General features: G+C 55.3%; 3 protein-coding genes across 3 annotated transcripts; 2 read left to right on the top strand and 1 right to left on the bottom strand.

The window, feature by feature from the left end:
• Window positions 1-448: 448 nt before the first annotated feature.
• E0L32_012160 (uncharacterized protein) lies at window positions 449-3,879 on the bottom strand (the record flags this gene model as incomplete). Its single annotated transcript, XM_031134970.1, has 2 exons — window positions 449-714; window positions 780-3,879. 2 exons carry the CDS (start codon window positions 3,877-3,879, stop codon window positions 449-451), a joined length of 3,366 nt encoding a protein of 1,121 aa, XP_030999085.1.
• A 4,820-nt stretch (window positions 3,880-8,699) lies between these two features.
• E0L32_012161 (uncharacterized protein) lies at window positions 8,700-10,766 on the top strand (the record flags this gene model as incomplete). Its single annotated transcript, XM_031134971.1, has 1 exon — window positions 8,700-10,766. The coding sequence occupies one exon, from the start codon at window positions 8,700-8,702 to the stop codon at window positions 10,764-10,766; it is 2,067 nt and encodes a 688-aa protein (XP_030999086.1).
• Window positions 10,767-14,285: 3,519 nt separating this feature from the next.
• Window positions 14,286-15,554, top strand: E0L32_012162 (uncharacterized protein; the record flags this gene model as incomplete). Its single annotated transcript, XM_031134972.1, has 3 exons — window positions 14,286-14,290; window positions 14,416-15,297; window positions 15,410-15,554. 3 exons carry the CDS (start codon window positions 14,286-14,288, stop codon window positions 15,552-15,554), a joined length of 1,032 nt encoding a protein of 343 aa, XP_030999087.1.
• Between the last annotated feature and the right edge of the window lie 4,341 nt (window positions 15,555-19,895).

Here is a 19,895-nt window from a genome sequence, read left to right on the forward strand (position 1 = left end):
CTCAATGCTCGAATGATCAAAACACAAAACCGACCGCCCGCTCCCCATCATTCCGTTCCGCTCACTGCCCTCCCTCGCTCGCTGGGGTTGTCGAAAGTAGATGACCCAGCGTCTCAGAATGTTTTAAATGCCCAACCAACCGCCCGTGTGTATGCGCCGTGTTTCCCTCCCCATGCATTGCGGCTGAATAGATTTCTAGAACCTCTCTCAAAAGCTTCCTTCCCAAGTTCTCCCCGTCCGGGCGTGGCCCGGATGTGTGTGTCTAATACAGTCTCAATCTTTCCTATTCCTACGCTGTATATTCTCCATCCATCCCCCCGGGGTATAATGCACCAAGCGTTTGAAGAAGAAAAAAAAAAAGAAAACATGTATATGGTCTACCGAGAAGCCTCTCCTCGCCGTTCCCCTCTCCGTCCCGGATTCCCACACGTCGCATTCGTCGCTCATTTCAGTCCATCTGACACCACGGGTGGTTGATGACCTGTGTGATATCATACCTTTCCTCGACGTTTCGATTGAGCATGTTGCGAATCAAGTCGATGCTCTCCTCGCTGATGATGTACGGTATCCTCAGATCACGATCCATGATCTCGTCAATGCTGTAGAACGGGTTCTCCTTGTAGATGATGGTGTAGAGGAGGATGCCCAGGGCCCAGACATCTTGCTCCTTGCCGCCATACGGTTTGCCGTTCAGCACCTCTGGTGCTGCGTAATCTAGAGTGACGGTGGTTAGTACAAGGGCTGTTGAGGTGAACTCCAGAACAAGTGTTTCAGCTTACCAATGGTCCCTACAAAGACATCAAAAGGACCACTCTTAATGTACGCAGCGCTGCCAAAGTCGATGAGCTTGATGACGCCCTCACCATCGAGAATGACATTCTCGTCCTTAATATCACGGTGCACGACGTGCGCCTTGATATGAAGGTGATGGATCGCCTGAGCAACCTGGACAAAGATGCTCCGGCACTCCTCTTCTTCCATGTTCGTGCGCAGCTCGATATAGTCGAAGAGATCCATACCCGGGAGCCCGTGGGGCGCCATCTCAATGTAATAGTTCACGTTGTCTTCGAAGAAGTCCTCCATCTCAACAATGTTCGGGTGGCGAAGGCCGTCTCTATGTAGGTAATCAAGAACGTGAATCTCCAAGGGAACGGTGCCGAGCCGACGGTCCCTGGTCCAGGTGTCGACCAGGATACGCCGCTTGGTGACGTACTTGAGGACAACCTTCTTGCCGTTGTTCTTGTACCGCGCAAGCTTGACTTGACCATAGGCTCCCTGACCCATGTCCTCGAGGATGACGAAGTCGTCAATCGTCTTCTTGTGTGGAGGCTCGACAACCTTTGGCACCGGCGGCTTGTCTGCGCGTTCGGCTTTTGGCGTGCCAGTGATCTTCGCAGCCGCGCTGAGGGCTACGTCTTTGATTTGCTTCTTGATCATAGCAGCCGACGACTTCTCTTTCTTTGGCTCGTCCGAGTCGGAGCTCATTTCATACGGCGTATGCACGGGAGTCTGTCCTGGTGAGGGCTGGTGTGGGGGCGTGGCCGTTCCCGTCAGCAAAGGTGATGCGGATCCCAGGTTCGTTCTCGAGGCGTGCAGATGCCTCGAGTAGGTGATCCAGAGCGCATACACCATCTCCGATTGCGTGGCGGAGAACTTCTCGTCGTTTGTGGCCGACGGCGAGTCCTCATCGCTAACTTCCTCCAGTACTGTTTGCTCTTCGATCGGCGCCTGCTTGTCGCTCTTGACGACTCGCATCTGGACGTCTATCCTGAGCTCAGAACCGTCGCGATGTTTTCCTGGAAGACCCTCTGGCCTCAGGAAGCTAGTGGCCGCATCCGGTCGGCCTTCCCGGAGGGCAAGGAAGGCAGACGCCTTGCGGAAGCTATGTTCAGGCACCACCATCCCATCCACAAGGTGGATACCATCTTCTTCGGTCAAGATGCCGAGAACCTTATCGAAGTCTGGAACAAGGGTCTTGATGGACATGCCATTTGGTTGTTCGTGTCCAAACAAAGCGCCACAAAAGACCGAGTTAGAGCTCTTGATGGTCAGATCCTTGGTTGACACAACAACTATGCCAGCAATATGCGGAAAGCTCGAGACTCGTAGCTCAGCCTTGCCTCGCACCTGCTCGACGGTCGCGGGGATGTTGATCCGCCCAGAGTTCCGGCAGGTATAGAACCTGTGCTTGGCGATCTGTGCATAGTCAATGGCACCGTACCTTGGGTCAATGCCTTGCCGGGGGATACGCGGTATCAGACGGCCGATATCAGTGCCTGACCGCAGATTGTCGTCTCCCCAGATCGGCCCCAATGCACCGGTGAGACTTGAAACAGTGCCTTCTTCATCAACAGTGACGTATGCAACATCTTCATGGATCTCTTCCAAGACCCATATCAATCCCACGCGCTTCTCCTTGACCCACAGACTTGCAGACCCTGTAACCCCGTTCCGTTTCTGTATCGGTACAACATCGCCACACAGGAGAACACCTCGGGGTTTGTTTGCGTTATGACCACCACCGCTGGCCTGAGGCGGTTTTGGATCACCGCTGTGCACTGTTTTGGCCTTGAGGGGTTGCTTTGGTGCTGTCCGAGAGTTGGGCTTGCTCAACAGTCTTGCCGTTATGCCTCCGCCCCGTGAACCCAAGAGAGATGAGGCTGCGATGGTTGGGGGTGGTTGTTGCGTCAGACCCCGGGTTGCATTGTCGTCAATTTCGTGGTCAGCATGCTTGAGTTTCTTTTCTAGCCAAGCCCGTCTCTCTTCTTGCACGACCTCGAGGATACCCATCTTCCGCACTTCAGCCTTGGTGACACCAAATACTAAGCACGCCAGATCATTGGCTGCGATAATGGTCCATGGAGGTTTCGACTCGGTGGTGAAGATTGCCTGTGCCGCTGGAACCCAGCGCGCCGCATGTCCGTGGACCGCTGGCGATATCGAACCTGGAGCGTTGATCGACGATGGGAATTGGGATGTGTTTGGAGAGACTAGTGGTTCGATCGAAGCGGCGTGGGCGGCCACAAACGGCTGTGCCATTGCATCCATCAGCTTTTGCTGCACAGACACGTGGGCAGTGTCGGTGATTGTCCTCTTGATGAAGCTGGGCCTCCGCGAAGGAGGCGGCGAGGTTTTGGCAGTAGTCCCGCTCTCATTCGTAGGCGTCCGGGATGACTCGGCCGAGTCCGAGGTTCCAGAGTTGGCCCCCGGTGCGTTCGATTCGTGATTCGCCGTTAATGGGGGAAGCTCTTCATGTAGTGTAGGCACAGTAGGTTCTGGCAGCCTCGACGGTTTGGGAGACGCTCCGGGCGAAAGCAACGGTTCAGGACTCGCAGTCCGTGGGATGAAGTGCTTCTCGAACACATTCTCTCCTGACATGTCGGCCGGACCCGTGAGGGGTGCCACCGCGACATTGTCAGGATTTGGCAGGTTTCCAGCTTCGACAAGCTTGGCTCTTGCCAACAGATCCAGAGTATTTAGCATCTCCATATCTCCGTTCACGCGTGCCTGGGCGCTCGCGAGCGCGGCGTTCGATTGCGCCGACCACCCCATACGGTCCTTCATAAACTCTAGGGAACGCTTCAAGACATTCTGGCGGCTGTGTAGCAAGTCCTCCGACTGCGTGGCGAAGGAGAAGGAGTGGAGGGACTCGGAGGGAAATCGTGACAAGTCCTCAGTGAAGGTGGGTGAGGAGGGCCCCGGAGATAAGGCGAGACTATTGGCATGCTGAACCATGGCGGTCATAGAGGTGGACCGGGGGAGGCCGACCGATGAACTGCGAGAAGAAGACGAGGACGGAAGTGTGGGAGCGCGGACGGCGTGTTGCTGCCGTATGCGGCGGAGGCCCGAAATGCCTAGGCCATGGTCGTGATCGGTCATGATGGGGGTTCGACTAAAGGTCCAACTGTGAGAGAGGTTTCCAGAGCGTTACGGCGAGGGTACGGTATGTATGTGGTGCATGTGATCCAACGAGCCCGCGTGATATGCGCGACCAAGACATGGCCTTCAAGGTGGCTTACCTCGCAAGAGAGTCATATTCTGCTGCTGCTGCACCGGCATCGAAGGAGAAACGTATTCGAGCTTTCTCGGACGTGTCCCCGTGTGCCGCGAGGTTCCCTGTGCTCCTATTCTTGGGGATCTGCAGCGGAGGCGCGAGTTTGCTCCGGCCACGATCCTGCCCATCGTGGCGTTCATTGGCGGCTGGTTCGTTGTTAGCCCTGGCTTGTCACAACCAGTAGTGACGGAACAATCAATTCACACCTTTCTCCTGATCTGCACCATGTATATGGAGCATACTTGATGGCAGGAGAACCGCTCAGTCTCTACCAGGGTCAAGATGCAAGCGAGTTGGAAACACGGGGTTTGACGGAGAGGTTCGCTGGGATATCGGGCGGTCGACGAGCCGGAATGGGCGGGGTCGAGGCGGATCCGCCGAAAAGAGCGTGAAGAAAGACAACCTGCTTGTCGATTGTTTTCCTCGTTCGTTTTCCTTTGCCCGAGGAGCGATCGAGTACGGGAAAACAATGTGTCACAGGGGGGCTCGTTTTCCCCTTGCTGGCTGAAGAGACTCGGCGAGGTGGTCGCTACGGCGGAGGTGGTGGTGGCTGGCCTGGGTCACGGTCTTGCAGTCGTCCGAGATCGTCACAAGCGAATGTCGGAGGGCTGTAGCCTGAGAGAACGGGCGTGGCGGGCGGAAAGGTGTCTGGACAGTGTCACGGAGAGACAGTGACAGGAAATACGGACACGAGGGATGTGGACTTTGGTGGTCTGTCGGCCCAGTCTGTAATCAATGACCACAACAGCCTTGGCTTCTGGGGCCGGAGAGCTGGTGGTTTGACTTTTTGTTGGACGCGGCGCCGTTGGTTTTTCAACAGGGTGGGTGGGTTGTCTGCCTGTGGTTTTAGGTAGCACGTGGCGGAAGGGTGTGCTGAGAGAAGTCAGCTCTAATGATCAGTTCTTCTCCCACTCAGGCTTGTACGGAGTACAGTGAGGATACAGTCCCTGGGTGCTCGTATCTTCAAACTCAAATTGAATGATGTGACTGATGTCTCTTGTTCACGGTATCGAGGACGAGTAATGGCAAAGGACGCAGACCCTTTCTTTATTGACCTGGGGCTTACCTATTGGTCTTGAGACAAAGTCTGCGGCAGGGAGCCCGTTTTACTCAACATCCCGGACCTTTCGAAGCCCTGAGCTGGCCAGCTGGGGCCCTGTACAAGTAGCATGGGCGGGCCTCTCTGCGAGCTGGATGGAGGTCACAACATCCATGGACTCTCCACAGAAAGTCGCTTGTTCATTCCGATAGACCTCGACGGTACTTTCAGAAATGACTACTCATACCTACCTTTACCCAAGAACTCTGATTCGCATGCTGATGATCAGCCGTACTGGCACCGAGAGTAATGGTGGGCAACTCAACTCGACTGACCTCAGTGGGCAATTCCATCTGCAGATGAGCTTGGGCACTCCGTCATGTCCGAGTTCATCAATCCCGTCCCGGGGGCTCCTCTCTCCCTCCTCCAGGCTGCCTGCAGCAGCAATGGCGTCAGGGACGTCGAAGGACAAAGACGTCTGGCGAATGCCAAGACTGGTGTGCCCACCAGTATTAACCTCATCCTGCCCAGGATCGACCCCAGACATGATCAGACGGCTCCCTCTGCAATTCACTAAACCGCCCAAACGAGACGGGTAACCGGACGCTGTTCTCTCACCAGCTCAAGGGGAGTTGGGCTTTTCCTTTCGTGTCCACCAGACTAAAGCGGCCTATTACATAGCTGCAGGGTTGAACGGCTATTCGGCTTGTCTGAATCGTACCCAGGGGCATGTTCCTCAGGGGAAAGCATCTCACAGTGGCTTGACTGACTTGACCTTACTTCTACTTCTAACTGACCGACCGAGAGACAAAGTTCCCCATTGCGCTGGTATCCTCTTACAGGTTCATTGGCTCGATAGAGACAACGTCAAATGCTTTATGACTTCATTGCATCTTGTGTTGTGGTATTTTCATATCTGCATTTCCACTGTAGATCTCCTGCAAGAGAAGACAGAATGCGATAATGTACGCTTCCCGCCTATGCTGCTCAGAAAGGGTGTGTGCGTGGAGCGGGGTTGGACATATCCAGCACGAGTATTTCAGCCTCTGCCGCGACGTGCGTGGGGGTTGAAGACCCTATGCCGACGTTAACTACTTCGAGGGCCCTGCCAGCACAGGGTTTTCTTGTGACATTTGCGTCGTCATCGGGCCCCTAAGCGAGCAACATAAAGTATTGTACGGACACGGGCCTTGAGATCTCGCCTAGCATCTCCGGACCCGGCGCAACGGCCTTCGCTGGTTCTCGCATGCTTCTCGCAAAGCAGCACCCATAACCATTCCTTGAGAATGCAAAGCAAGGCCTGTTCATCTTTGGTAAGCCGGGCATTCAACCGTGATGAGTACTGGGAATTATCAAAGACAGACACAATTTTCCAGAACCTGTCTAGCTCAGTAGGCAGTGGGATAATCCAGTTTACGACGAGCGATACCTACGTTCACTAACACGGGCCCCGAGATCCAACCCTATGAGACAGAAGTCGGCAGGCTGACCGCTGTTGCACTGCATTCACCACCGCTGGCACATGCTCAGGGCAAAGTCTTGAATATTGGCTCAGGCCCAGCCTCGAATTGATCATTCGGACGAGGGTTGTAGGGGCAGTATTGTGACCCGTGTCTCGGGAAGAGGGCCACTCTTGATGCCGGCCAGCTCTGGCACCAAGTGGTCATCTGTCCCGTCGATGATGACCACCACCACCACTGTGTCTGACGGCAGTCAGCTGGACTCACTACCTAGGTATGGCGAGCGACAAGTTGGCTGTGTGCCAGGGTGTGCAGTGCATCCCTTTGTAATCGTGTTCGATAGCCGTCTCCGATCCAATGTACGTACGAGTTTTCCTTCAGTCAAGTCTCTTTTCCGCGGATGGACGGCGCACGGCCATTGATAACTATGGCGAATCACGTCAACAATCTCGCTGCCAGACCTTGTCAGGACGGGAGCGATTCTTCAGAATTATCTTCGGAAATGCCCAGCCGGGGCCAGATCAATTGCCTCAGCACGCACCCTGAGGCACCCTGGCCAGACCCCCAGAGACCCTGGATTTTCGGGCGGTACAGATCATGACCTGGACCCTGATTGTACGCCTTCGCGCTAAAAAGACCTTCACCCCGCGCCGATGGCCACAAGTTAGTTAACAGTGTTGACGCCCATATTCTGCTTGCCCGGCTCTTGATCCTCACTTTTCTGCCCTCCCTCCCCACCAAGTTGACCCCTCCTCACAACCAGTCGACCCTTGGTACATGTATTACTTGTAGTTCGGAACCGTGGCGCCGGGGTCTTATCTGCCCACCACACGCATTCACGACTGGCCACCTGCTCGACACGCCCAATAGTGCATGCGCCATACTGAGTACAACAAATCAGATCACGTAAGGGTTGTCCTCGTCTTGCACGCGATACCCCCCTTGGTTGGGTCATTCGCAGAGAGTTCGCAAGATGGGATTCGCTTCGAGAGCCTATGTCAGTGACAAGAGTGTTGTTTGTAATTATCTACCCCAGCTTGCAAGCTGTGCCGAGCTGCGGGCTTTCGTCCATATGCGCACACAAGAGAGTACATGTAGGTAGTTGAAAAACGAAACATAATTCCTCAATACTCAAGCAGAGAACAAAGTACCCCGTACCGTACTTTGTCCAAGGTTGGAATGGGGAAGCCACTTGTGGAACATGGGAGCGAGCCCACTTGCAGGGACCCCCGGTCCCTCTGATAAGACCCCGAAAAATAGGCCGCACGCACGCAGAAATGGACCCAAGGTTTGTCTCTGCTCGTGTTCGTCCTGGATTTGATGGTTCACATAAACCTTCGTCAATACCCGAGTGCTTGTGACTGGTGTCATACAATAATCATCAGGTTCTCCCAAAGCAAATATCAGTCGAGAAAGACAGTCGTCGGTCTTCTCTCATTGCTCTCTCCTAGAAGTGCTCTCTCTCTCTGTCTCTTCTCTCAGCGCGGACCCCCGATAAGGCCCCCGGACTGCATCGCTAAAGAACCCCGGTGATAAGCCGATTCCCCCTCTTCAACATCAGCCTCGTCCTCGTATCATCCCGGACAAAGAACTTTCCTCCAGCGCCCAGGCCTGGTCCGACCTGAACTTTTGCATTTACAAGTACGCTGCCCATCAGGATCCTGCATCGGGAGCACCAAGGTCTCCTTGTCCTGTTGCTCCTCGCCGTCTCCTGACGCTTGACCAACAGGCGAGAGAGAATTCGGCTCCACGGGTTCCACCGTGGCAAACCCCGCGTCTTTTTGGGAGGAGGACCCTTTACCCAACAGCTTTTAGGAGCGCCATTTCCCACCTCATCGAGGCTCTGTTTTGACAGCTCGTGCTCTTCGATTCAATCGTTTTGTCTTTCTTGCTCATCTGGCTGGCCCATTCTCCGTGCTAGTGATGGGAGGCAGTCCATAGGCAATTGTCCTGGGGTTGTCCTTGGTCTTGGCCCATCACTTCTTTGATCAAAGTATTGGGCGAGAGCTGGGCGAGACAATAACTGGAGGGCAGTTGCTGAGCAGTTGTTGACAACAGCACTCAGTACCAGACGCCTATTACAGAGGCGCACTTTTGCAATTATTTAACACGCGATATCATCTTCGATTCCATCGTCTCATTCGATATGGACGAGATCAGGGCGGCGGCGGACCCTCTCGATGAGGCTGGCCTGCCTCCGACCCCTGGTACGCCAAATGGGATAGCACCGGAAGGTCCTATCAAGAAGAAAAGCCGAGCCAGGCTTCTGCGCGGGCTTTCGCGCATATCATCTTCTCCGACACTCGCTCAGGTTGGCCGTGCCCGGTCTTCGAGCAGCCCCTACCCTCGCGGGGCCAGCCTGTCGTGTGTTAGCCTGGCAACGACACCCTCTCCCTTCGGGCAACCGAGTACTGGGTCCTACTTCTCGCAATTTCCCGGCGCCGATTCGAGCGCGGCTACCTCGATTCCGGGCACGCCCCTCCACGAGTTCGACGAGTGTGACGAGATCGGAGGCGTTGGGAGGATTCGTCGACTGGAGACTTCCACTCCGTTGACGGCACCCCTTCCTGTCGAGATTAGACCGAGAAAGACCCTTTTCAAGCTTTGGGCCAGCTTACCCCACGAGATCAAGGTTCATGTGCTGGCTTATTTCGAACCCAAGGAGCTGGTGCGAGCCTCCCGGGTCAACAAGGAGTTCTACAAGATGTGCTTTGACGGTCAGCTGTGGACATCATTCGACGCTTCGGAGTTCTACAAGGACATCCCTGCCGAGTCGCTGGCCAAGATCATCGTAGCAGCCGGCCCATTTGTCAAGGACCTCAATCTCCGCGGGTGTGTGCAAGTCGAGCACTACAAGCGCGCCGAGGTCATTGTTAAGTCATGCAGAAACCTTATCAACGCAACTCTCGAAGGGTGCAGGAACTTCCAGAGGACAACCTTGCACACCCTTCTGCGGAGCAACGAAAAGCTGGCCAATCTGAACTTGACCGGCTTGGCGGCGGTGACAAACCAGACCTGCAAGATAATCGCTCACTCCTGCCCTCAGCTCGAGGTCTTCAACGTTTCTTGGTGCAAGCACATGGATGCCAGGGGCGTCAAGGCGGTGGTCGAGTCGTGTGCGCGGCTGCGAGATCTGCGCGTTGGTGAGATCAAAGGGTTCGATAACCGTGACGTGGCCGAGGCTATCTTCCGTACCAACAATCTGGAGAGGTTGATCCTTGCCGGCTGCGACGATCTAGACGATAGTGCCCTGGCAACGATGATACATGGAAAGGACCCCGAGATCGATGTCTTGACGGACCGTCCAGTCGTTCCAGTGAGGAAACTCCGCCACCTTGATCTCAGCCGTTGCTCACGTTTGACCTCCCAAGGGGTGAGCGCACTTGGGCATTTTGTACCTGACCTTGAGGGCCTTCAACTGAGCGGGTGCTCTTCCCTTGGAGACCACGCCCTTGAGTCGATCCTGGCATCAGCTCCACGGCTGACCCATCTCGATCTTGAGGATCTTGTCGACCTCACCAATGGACTGCTCTCGGAGCACCTCGCAAAGGCCCCCTGTGCGCCGAGGCTAGAGCATCTATCCATCAGCTACTGTGAGAATCTAGGCGATGCTGGTATGCTTCCCGTGATGCGGGCATGCAAAAGCCTTCGGAGTGTCGACATGGACAACACTCGGGTCTCAGACCTCGTTCTTGCCGAAGCAGCAGCCATGGTCCGTGATCGCTCGAGCCGGACCATGGAGCGCCGCAGCCGGCCTGTCATCGGTCTCAGCCTCGTTGTTTACGACTGCCAAAACGTGACCTGGACGGGGGCTCGCGAGGTGCTTTCTCGCAACGCCGAGATAGTCGTGCCTCGCAAGCAGCCCCCCGCCGCCGCCGCCGCCGCCGCCGGCCCGGGGGAGTCGGCTCCCAGGCCCATACAGACGTACCCGACCGAGGTCATCTCGCTCAAGTGCTTCTACGGATGGCAGATGACGGTCGACGAGCACACCAAGCGCGTCCTCCGGGGCGACTTCGGCTCGGCGGCGCGCCTGGAGCGCAAGTGGGCAGAGTACATGCAGGCGAACGAGGAGGCCGGCGCGGCGGGCGCGGGCGTGCGGCGGCGGCGGCGGCGAGCTAGAGAGGCGCAGATGGCGCACGCCGACGAGGAGGAGGGCGGTGCCGGCACCGTGGGACGGCGGAGGGCCAGGACGGCGGCGTGCGCGGTCATGTGAGGAAGATTGGGCACCGTTTCTGGTATCTACCTGGGGTCCATGAGTGACTCGTGACTCTACGGGCCTCACATGGGAGAAGGTGTGACGAAGGGGGAACTCTGGGTTTTTTTTTTCATATCAGCACAGCACATGGAGGCGTTTTGGTCGGTCCTTTGGGAAGGCGTTTGTCGGGATTCTTGGATTGAGTATCTATGCGAAATCACATATCACACACACACACACACACACATATCTTGAGAAGGCTTGACACGAGTTGTCTCGCTTGCTCTGCCTCCACGCTGGCATTATTGGATTACCGAGTTTGGAGAGGCGGAAGACCTTCATCTAAAGCTCTCATCTTTCGCGCATGTATGTATGTCTGTATTTCAGAATTTGGCAGCATCCCGAATATGTCTTGAGAAGTGGTCTACCATGTACAACAAAGTCCGTTGTCCAACTACGCTTTCCAAATCGTGTTTCCCCTCCGCCTTGTTTCTCTTCCACTCAACCGGTTAAGCAACTGCAGCTTCCTGTAGTCGCTACAACGAGTTTCAGCGATACCTGTCACCAGTCTCTACAGCTGTATAGCTGTGCAAACGCAGAGAACAGGGGTGATTTGAAGTCACTGATCGACTCCGTGTTAGAAATCTTGTGGCAAAACTATCAGCACTTGTAGTCCAAGAGTCAATGCGCGACGACTATCGAATTTAAGCCTTCCAGAGGCTGGAAATACCGCGGATATGGATGATCGCGAGTGGTTGTACGGAGGAGAAGACGATCAAATCTGGAGAAAATGGCCGCGACACGAGCATCTACTCCGTAGCTAGCCTCCCTGATATACTTAGTATTTCAACGCTACCAGCTCGTATGCCGTTTCAGTCGACGAAAACTCGTTCAACGACCACTCAGATGCAAAAGAGACGACAACTCAAGACTATCGAGTCCCAGCCAACTTACCGGCTCACTACGTAGTGTCTCCAGAGCACCCACGTCGAGGCATTAGACCAGATTCCCATGTTTTTTAATTGTAATAGCGATTGTCCACAGGATGGGGTTTTCAATGACCCATGCATAGTACATGAGATAATGGACATTCTCCGACACTTGCAGTGTGTCTGAGTAGGATATGCATCGTCTCGGAGCAGAACTCGAGGTTCAAGCGAAGCCGCCTCCGACTCCATGTAGGCGGGGGTGATCTGGCTCACCAAGTTTGCTGCGCAGACCAGGGGTACGATGCCCTGCTTCTTGCTTCTTCCTTCTTTTCTGTTTTCTTTCAATGCCAAGATGGAGATTTTGGCACCCACCCCCTTGCGAACGAGCTGGATGCGAACCCCTGACGACTCGGAATCCTTCAAGTCTTTTGACAGCCAGCGGCCAGATCCAGAGTCAGCCCACTGATGACTGGAGAGTGCAGTAGTCGTGGCGATCACCAGAAGGGAGGCACATTGGGACACGAGGCTAAGTGACACAGTGCAACTGAGCAGTCACAAACGAAGAGAGAAACAGACAAGAGTTCAGCCCTGGGCTCTCTTCCCATCTGCTCGGTCTTCCCATCTGCTCGGCACCTCACCCCCTCGCTGCGCGAAATCAGGCCATCGGGTGGGCTTGGGTTGCCTCTTCGGGGACAGATCTCTGCTGCAGCTTCACCAACTTGGAAAGGCACTCGCGACGGAAAGGGTAATCAGTGGACCCCGAGGACTCGGGAGGGCAGCAAACAGAGGCCGGCGCGTCGACGGGACAGGGCCTTGGACCTTCTTCTTTTGTGTGTTTTTTTGTGTTTTGTGACGGCTCACATTCTGCTAGCTGCTGGGTTGCAGGTTGATGGGGTTAGCAGAGCTCTCAGGTTGCCAACCGGGTTGTGACCCGAGGGTTTGGCGAGCTAGCGGAGTTTTTTGCTCGGCGAGGTGACCTGACGTACAGAGTCGATCCGCGCGCGGATGCCGTCATGCTGGCTGATTGTCTTTGGAAGAAGACGATAGTGCATGGGTCGCCCGCTGCATGGGCATGATATGATTAGACTCCAGCGAGAGAAGACAAGAGTACAGCGAGGCTTCATGGAGACACTGAGCAATTTCGCGGGAGTTGGCGGCACGGGACGATACGAAAGGGAGAACTTCGCCCCAGAGAACTCCGGGGGAGACCACCTTGCCGAGCTGAAGCCCCCGCTACGAGATCACAGCCCGTGTCGCCATTGAGGTAGCAGGTTGACAGGAGAGAGAGGCTCTGCTCTGGGAGGGGGGCGTGAGCGACGAAATCTGCGGGCGCTGGATCTCAATCACCTGTGGGCCCCCCGTAGCGAAGCGCAATTGTGGTGCCACAGGTCACCGGACATGGCAGATCGGCGCTGGAGTCCTACTGAGGTCAAACCCAGGTTGGAGAAGATCTGCACTTGGATCTTTGGTAGGCTGGGGCCAGCTAAAGCACCCTACGGATGCACGGGAGACGGGGCCTCGATGTGATCGAGCTTTACTGGATTGAGTGGCCCGGGTAGGACTATTGATGGCACCGTCTTACTCTGAACAGGGGCGCTGGGGGGTCCTTGGAGAGGGCCCAGCACAAAGGGACTGGTGCGTGTGGAGGCTTCAAGGGTGCTGGGGTTTCTTTACAAGTAGAGTCATCATGTCATGGCGAGGAAGAGAGACATATCCGAGCCTCGTAATTGGCCGTGTCGTGTGCCCAAAAAGAACAATACGTGCGTATGAAGTACGGTGGCAGATAGGCAGTGAGCTCGCTTGTTGCCGATCTCGCCTATCGCGAGAGAGGGCAGAGAACAGAAGAAGCGCGCGCAGGCGCCGAGATGGATTTTGGCTTGGATTTCCGACGTCTACTTTAGCTTATCGCGATAAGGCAGGAGGCCCTCGACCAGTGTCGCACCTCGGAAATTTCCCAGATCATGTTCGCTACGTAAAAGTCCTCATCCATCTTTCTGTGCTGTTCTCGTCGACATCCCCAAAAAGAGAGGCTGCATCCTACACGACGACAAACGACTCTTGCTCATCTCGGGGGAGCCGGCAACGTTAGCTGTCAATGCAGCATTCAGCACTCCAGGGATCTCTCTCCCTGCAGCTAGAGGAGCGAAAGAGGGGTTTGGATGGGCTCGATGGACTTGATGGGATGAAAAAGGTCCCACTGCGCCCCATCTCGCCCACCACCTCACGCCCGTTCTCAGTCTAGGTAGCCATAGCCAGCCTTTAAGGTTGCGGACACTTTCCAGCACTCGTCCCCATTGCGAGAGGCAGACGGGACTGGACTGGTTGAGCTCTTTAGCGGCCCCTGCATAGGCACTCGGTTCAGCCTCGGCATCCCCTCACAGCAGCAAGCAGCCGGCAAGCACTTGAACGAGCCACTCAACTGCCATCCCCGGCCTGACCAGTCGGTGACCAAGTCGAACTTTTGGCTGTTCATACCCGGTTCACGACCTGTTTGCCCTCTTGAGCTGTCACCCAAACGGATCGGACGGGCGGAAACGTGCTAAGTCCCTCGTCGCGCGCGAATTTGGGCCCCCGGATATGTCACTCGAGACAATCTACGTAACCCGCCATGGAGTATGTCATCAAACCCCCTTTTCTCTCAGCTGCGTTGCGCAGAAAGGGTCTTATTGACAAGGCCCGCAGTTTCGCTCCAATTGGCTTGTAGACCCCTCCACGGGGGGCTACACGGCGGCCCTCAGGACGCCCACCGGCATAGCAGCAGACCCTGCCCTAACGGCTCACGGAGTTGACCAGGCCAAGGAACTCGCTGTTCATCTTGCAGCCATCCAACCCCCCGTGGAGCAGGTCTACTCCAGCCCCTATTACCGGTGCCTGCAGACCGTGGAGCCCTATGTGAAGTGGAGGGTCTCTCAGGGTCAAAGGAATGCCGCTGTTGAGACGGGGCCCAACGCAACTCCGGTCAAGATTCGAGGCGAAGCTGGTATCTCTGAGTGGTACGGTTCTGCCCCGTTTGATCACCCTATCCCTGCAGCCCTAGAGAGGTTGAAAGAGTTCTTTCCCAATCTGGACGAGGCCTACAAGTCGGTAGTAGTGCCGGAGAGAAAGGGGGAGACCATCATGCAACTGCACAATCGGATCGCACTCGCCTTGCATAAGTTGATCGAGCAGTGCGACAGGGATGGGGTCCGCACCATCCTGCTCTGCTCTCACGCTGCGCCAATCATTGCGATGGGAAGAGTCCTGACTGGGGTGATGCCCCATGATGTCGAGGAGGAAGACTTCCATGCCTACACCTGTGGGCTGACCACGTATCGCCGAAGGAGAAAACTGCCCGCTGAGAAGCCGGAGAGCCAAGACGAGCAGCAGGCGAGAGGGGCGGCTGATCCACCGGCAACTGAGCCGGGCGTCCGGGCGATGGTGGTGGAAGGCGAGCAGAAGCGGCCGATACCCGATGAGGTCATTCAGCCAGCAACAAGGGCGAAATCGCAGCTTGCAGATCCCTCTAGTGCGAAAGGGGAGAAAATGCTACCGTGGATGCATGGTTTGGGAGTTGGAGGTGGTTGGGACTGTCTGAGTGACAGCGACTGCAGCTTCCTTAGCGCTGGAGAAGAGAGAGGCTGGTAAGTGCAAGAACAAAACCTTAGGTTCTGTGTTCGTTTCGCGCCTGCTGCTAGGTTGGTGTCGTGGCGAAACGGATTCTGCAAGCAGCGCTGTACTAACGGAATTCTGTAGGCGCTTCAGTGGCGACGAAGCCTTTGTCGGTGCTCGCCCCGATGGCCCAGATCAAGTGGACGCCGGGATATCCCTTGGGGTCGTGGTTGAGGGAAGACATCAAGCAGGCCATCCCCACAAGGAAGCGGGAAGTTCGCGGCTATAGGCCGCGTCTGGGGGCCAAGTTTGCAAAAGCGAAGCGGGCTATAGCAGCTAGTCGTAGCGGTCTCGAAGCCGGAGCAAGACAAGTCTCGACACCTGTTTCGCAAGCGCGGACCGGGCCTTGACGAGCCTCCCCCAACGACACGAGTCAAGAAGAGGAATCGAGTCAGACTTTCGCAGGACAACATCCAGCTACTTGGTTCTCCGGTGTGGTGGCTGGCATTCTAGCCTTCGTGACGGCAAGAGCATGTGGCACTACCACTACCTACCTGTGTGCAATCACATCATCGTTAGCATCGTCAACAAGAACATCATGCTTGTGGGCCTGCGATTTTCCCGTCCCCGTTTCTCGCGCGGGCAAAGGGACATTATGTAAGAGTCGGGCTCATGATGCGGGCCGTTCCTGGCGGTTGCGGTAGAGATGCTCCGAGTGATATCGGCCCAGCAGCGACGAGAGTGTTTTCTTGTGTTGTGGAACAGACGCATCGACCCGGCTCGAATGCGCGAAGAATAGTCTCGCAACCCATCCCTGATTCTGAAGCGAGTGTGGAGGCAGACCAAGAAGCTTTGCGTTAGGCCCGATCGAAGCAGGCCCCTCCCCTCCCGCTCGCCAACAGAGGTCGACCCGAGAATAAGCAATGGCCGATGGCGTGGACACAACCTCGAGGTACATGACCTTCCCCAGGTCTGCCGTTTTCCGGCACAGTGCTGGTCGTCGTCCACAAGCATTCTCACCTTGTCGAGGCCTCTTTTCAGACCATCAGGGATCTATTGAGACACTATGTATCCACATTGCCTGCATGAGTGGGCCAAGCGGACGCCAACGGTCACATCTCAGATTCGAGATGCAGAATACAGACGCTAAGGCTGGGGCTCGAGCAGGGAGGTCCATGCAAGTGAAATTGAGGAGCTTGGGTCGCTGCCATTACCTCGTACCTCCATCATCCCTTGCTTTGGACCTCTTCGCTACGGAGCGACACTCTTTTGAAAGATGAAAAGAATTGCGTACTTCGTACCCACCACTAGCAATGGGCTGACGGTTGGCCATAATCTGCGAGCATTGTTCCTGGAGACAGACCTTGGAGGTTCGTGCCCCTGAGCCTTGACTATTCGTCATCTGCACACTGCACACGCCGACACTACGCCGTCTCTTATTTGGTGACGCAAGTGCCGGGAACTATCAGCGTTTTATCACTTTGGTGTCGAGCAAATGGAGATCCATCACCCACCCAGACTCCGATAACAACTCGGCTATGGGGGGCATGATACACAACAGGTGCCGAAGTATATGATTGTTGTGAGTAACCAGAATGCAAGAGGATTCGCTTGACACCGCCACCAACAGCATCAGACATGCGTTCGGCAACTCCTTGTCAGACCCAATCGGATCCTCCGAGATCTAGATTGCGGAACCCGGGCCCTGGGGTCGCAGATGCGGAAATGTCCTGCGAAAGATGATAGGTACTTGTTTCTTGCTGCCATGCAAAAAGCAAAGCCAGGCTACATCGAGTCGTGGGCAGCTGCGGAGCAACTTGGTTTCCTTGCCACTGGCCTGCTGGCGGTGGCTTGCACCACGCTTCGGGATCCTTCGACTGACAGGACAGGAGTGCCTACCGACTTACCCACTGCCGTCCGATGCCATGTCGCACAGCAACATGATTGTGCACTTTCTGCTATCTTCATTTCGGTTTAGGTTTGAGCTAAAAGTTTTCGACCGTCGCACAGTCGGCATCATCAAAGCTTGCCCGCCTACGACGTCTGGCGGGCCTTTCGCAACGGTAAAGAACCAACACACCATTGCTGTAAGACAATCCACGGCACCTCTCCTGTTCGCATCCATCGCACGGGTGAGTAGGAGAGGTTGTGAAAGAAAGTACCGATGCACCTCTATCTACTCAGAGACAACGACGAAGGAGCAGCCTGTGCCGCCATACGCTGACGGAAACCCAGTCCAATGGGATGTGTGACCGGGGGCCGATCTCTCTCGATCACTGCAACTCTGCAACAAAACCCCCGGGCATGCCCAGGTGCCAGACAGATACGTATGGCTACGTACGATGTACGGAGTACGTACCTACTTGCAACAGCTCCTCAAGGATGGCGAAGCAGGGTAGAGGACAAGATCCGGATCAGCCTGACGCGCGTGATCTCAGACAAGGGAGGACCCTTGCAAGACGGCTACCCTAGTGCGGCGCGAGCTCCACCTAGCCAGCTTGGGGCATTGCTTTTTGGATCCTTTCCACTTCGCTTCGAGGGTTCGAGCTGCTTGGTACGTTTGTACACACGTACCTCGACAGTCCCCCCTGAAGCTCGATGCGATAGCATCTATGCATCTGGCTAGATTGGTAATACCAAGGTCTCATCATGGCCCTGTCTGTTACAAGAAAGGCCAATGATGGCCAGCAGCGAGCCCAGCCAGAGGCTGGTGTGGAGAACCCCAGGTCTACATACCCAACCGCATACTGTCAAAATCTCGTCGATCAATTTTGGAGACACCAAGCTTTCGGTACCAAGGTCCAAGTCATATCTTTTGAGGTTCGTTTACAGACTAGGCTCGACAGACTTGACAGATACAGGAGACCTTGACCATGTACCTCTGGAGAGGCTGATAGCAAGGTGCAGCAAAGGAATTGTGATCGCTTCTCGGCTGAGGCTATCAAGATCAAAAGAAAAGAAAAAAGTGCGGAGTGTCTAGGATGGCTTGCATCTCAACCTCGAGTCGACTTACGAAGTACGTACGGATCCCGTCATCTCTTTGTGAGAGCAGGATTGTCAAGATGGCGCCTGTCAACAACGGTCTGATATTGTTTCTGACCCTTCTTTCCTCCGCCTCTCTCTCTCACTCTCTGTCTGGTGACATGTGAGCAGGTTGAGACATCAGTACCGCGGTGGCTGCAGATATACTTCTTAGTAGCCTTTCCCGGCTTTGCTACAGATGCAAGCGGTTCTCTCACAGTTCGATTTCTCACATTTTTGTTTCAAGAAAAAGAAAAGAAAAGAAAACACAAGGATTGGAGACTGCCTGGACACCACTAGACGTAGCTTCCTCTGAGCAATGGACGTCCAGGCAACAATAATATGGAGATAAAATATATGCTATATACAGGGTTTGCTATATAACTCAAGGTGAGCGAGTGGCCCGAGGAGAAGGGTCTCTCTCACCTGGCAAACACTTAGCTAGGATACGAAGCCGGAAAGCAGCCACCGGTCGTAATCAGTAAACCAAGGAGCACCAAGAAGCACTTCCTATTCGAGGAGATCTCCAGAAAGGCAGAAAAAGCAAGGCTGAGAAGGCCCACTTGCAACCAACAAGGGCGGCTGGGTAATGAGGATAGGTCTTATGTCACACCCGGACTAAGAGACAGTGTCAGTTGCGTGAGCCGCACTTACTAGCTTGCTTCCCATCATGTCTCCCTCCCTTCCCCCTCCCTTCTCTCTCTCGTGTTAGGTTAGTTGTTGATCCCATCATCAACACCAAGCACACCAAACCCACGGGACCCATCATATCATGAGACCCTCCCCTGTCTACCTGACTTGGCCTCTGGAGCCCCAGCACCGCACCGAGCGGAGCAGAGAGGCTTACTCCGTCTGTACGGAGCACCGACTTGCAGTGCCACTAACTTGTTAAGCTACCCACGATCATCCACCAATGCTGCGTCCTTTTCCTGTGTCATTTTGTCCCTTCTTTTCTTTTCCCTTTCCACCACGGATGCATCCCGTCGGGTTAGCGCTGATCCAGCTGGTCTTGGTCCTCGTTGGACTTGGCTTAGCCGCATCGACCGGCGACCGTCGTTGGAAAGGTCTTCTTGGAGTGAAGAAGTGACCCCTACATGTCATCAGCCTGCTGGAGCTCGTCGTGACAGGACTGACTAGGCCTTCCTTCATGCCCTCCCTTACTGTAAGTCTTCGAGCTAGTGCGGCTTGTTGCCAAACCATCTCACCACTCCCCTCTCCCAGCAAGCCAGCCCATGCCCCATAGAGGCGAGATCTCTCCTTATACACAGCCCAATTTTTGCTTCACACCCTCACCTCTTCGTCTCCCTCCCTCCCTCCCACACCCTGCTCCACTGGTGGCAGGGACAGGGCTCCCCGGGGATCCAACATCTAGGTTCTTGACTCAGCTAGCTCGAGACTCCATCACGCTCTTGCATGCGTCCGGACACGGTGCTGCAAAAAAAAACTTGTTAGGACGAGATAGGCGAGCAGGATGCACACGCCCCCAGCCCAGAGAAGATATCATATCTGACGGGATGGGATTTAGAGTCGACCAGGGCCAATCTCGGGGCGCCACCACGGCGATCCTCTGTATCGATCCCCCTCCCCCCCCCCCCCCCCCTCCTTCCCT

This window comes from Thyridium curvatum, assembly GCF_004353045.1.
Source record: "Thyridium curvatum strain D216 chromosome Unknown NODE_140_length_52492_cov_86.342863, whole genome shotgun sequence".
In the NCBI taxonomy this organism is placed as follows: Eukaryota; Fungi; Ascomycota; class Sordariomycetes; order Thyridiales; family Thyridiaceae; genus Thyridium; species Thyridium curvatum.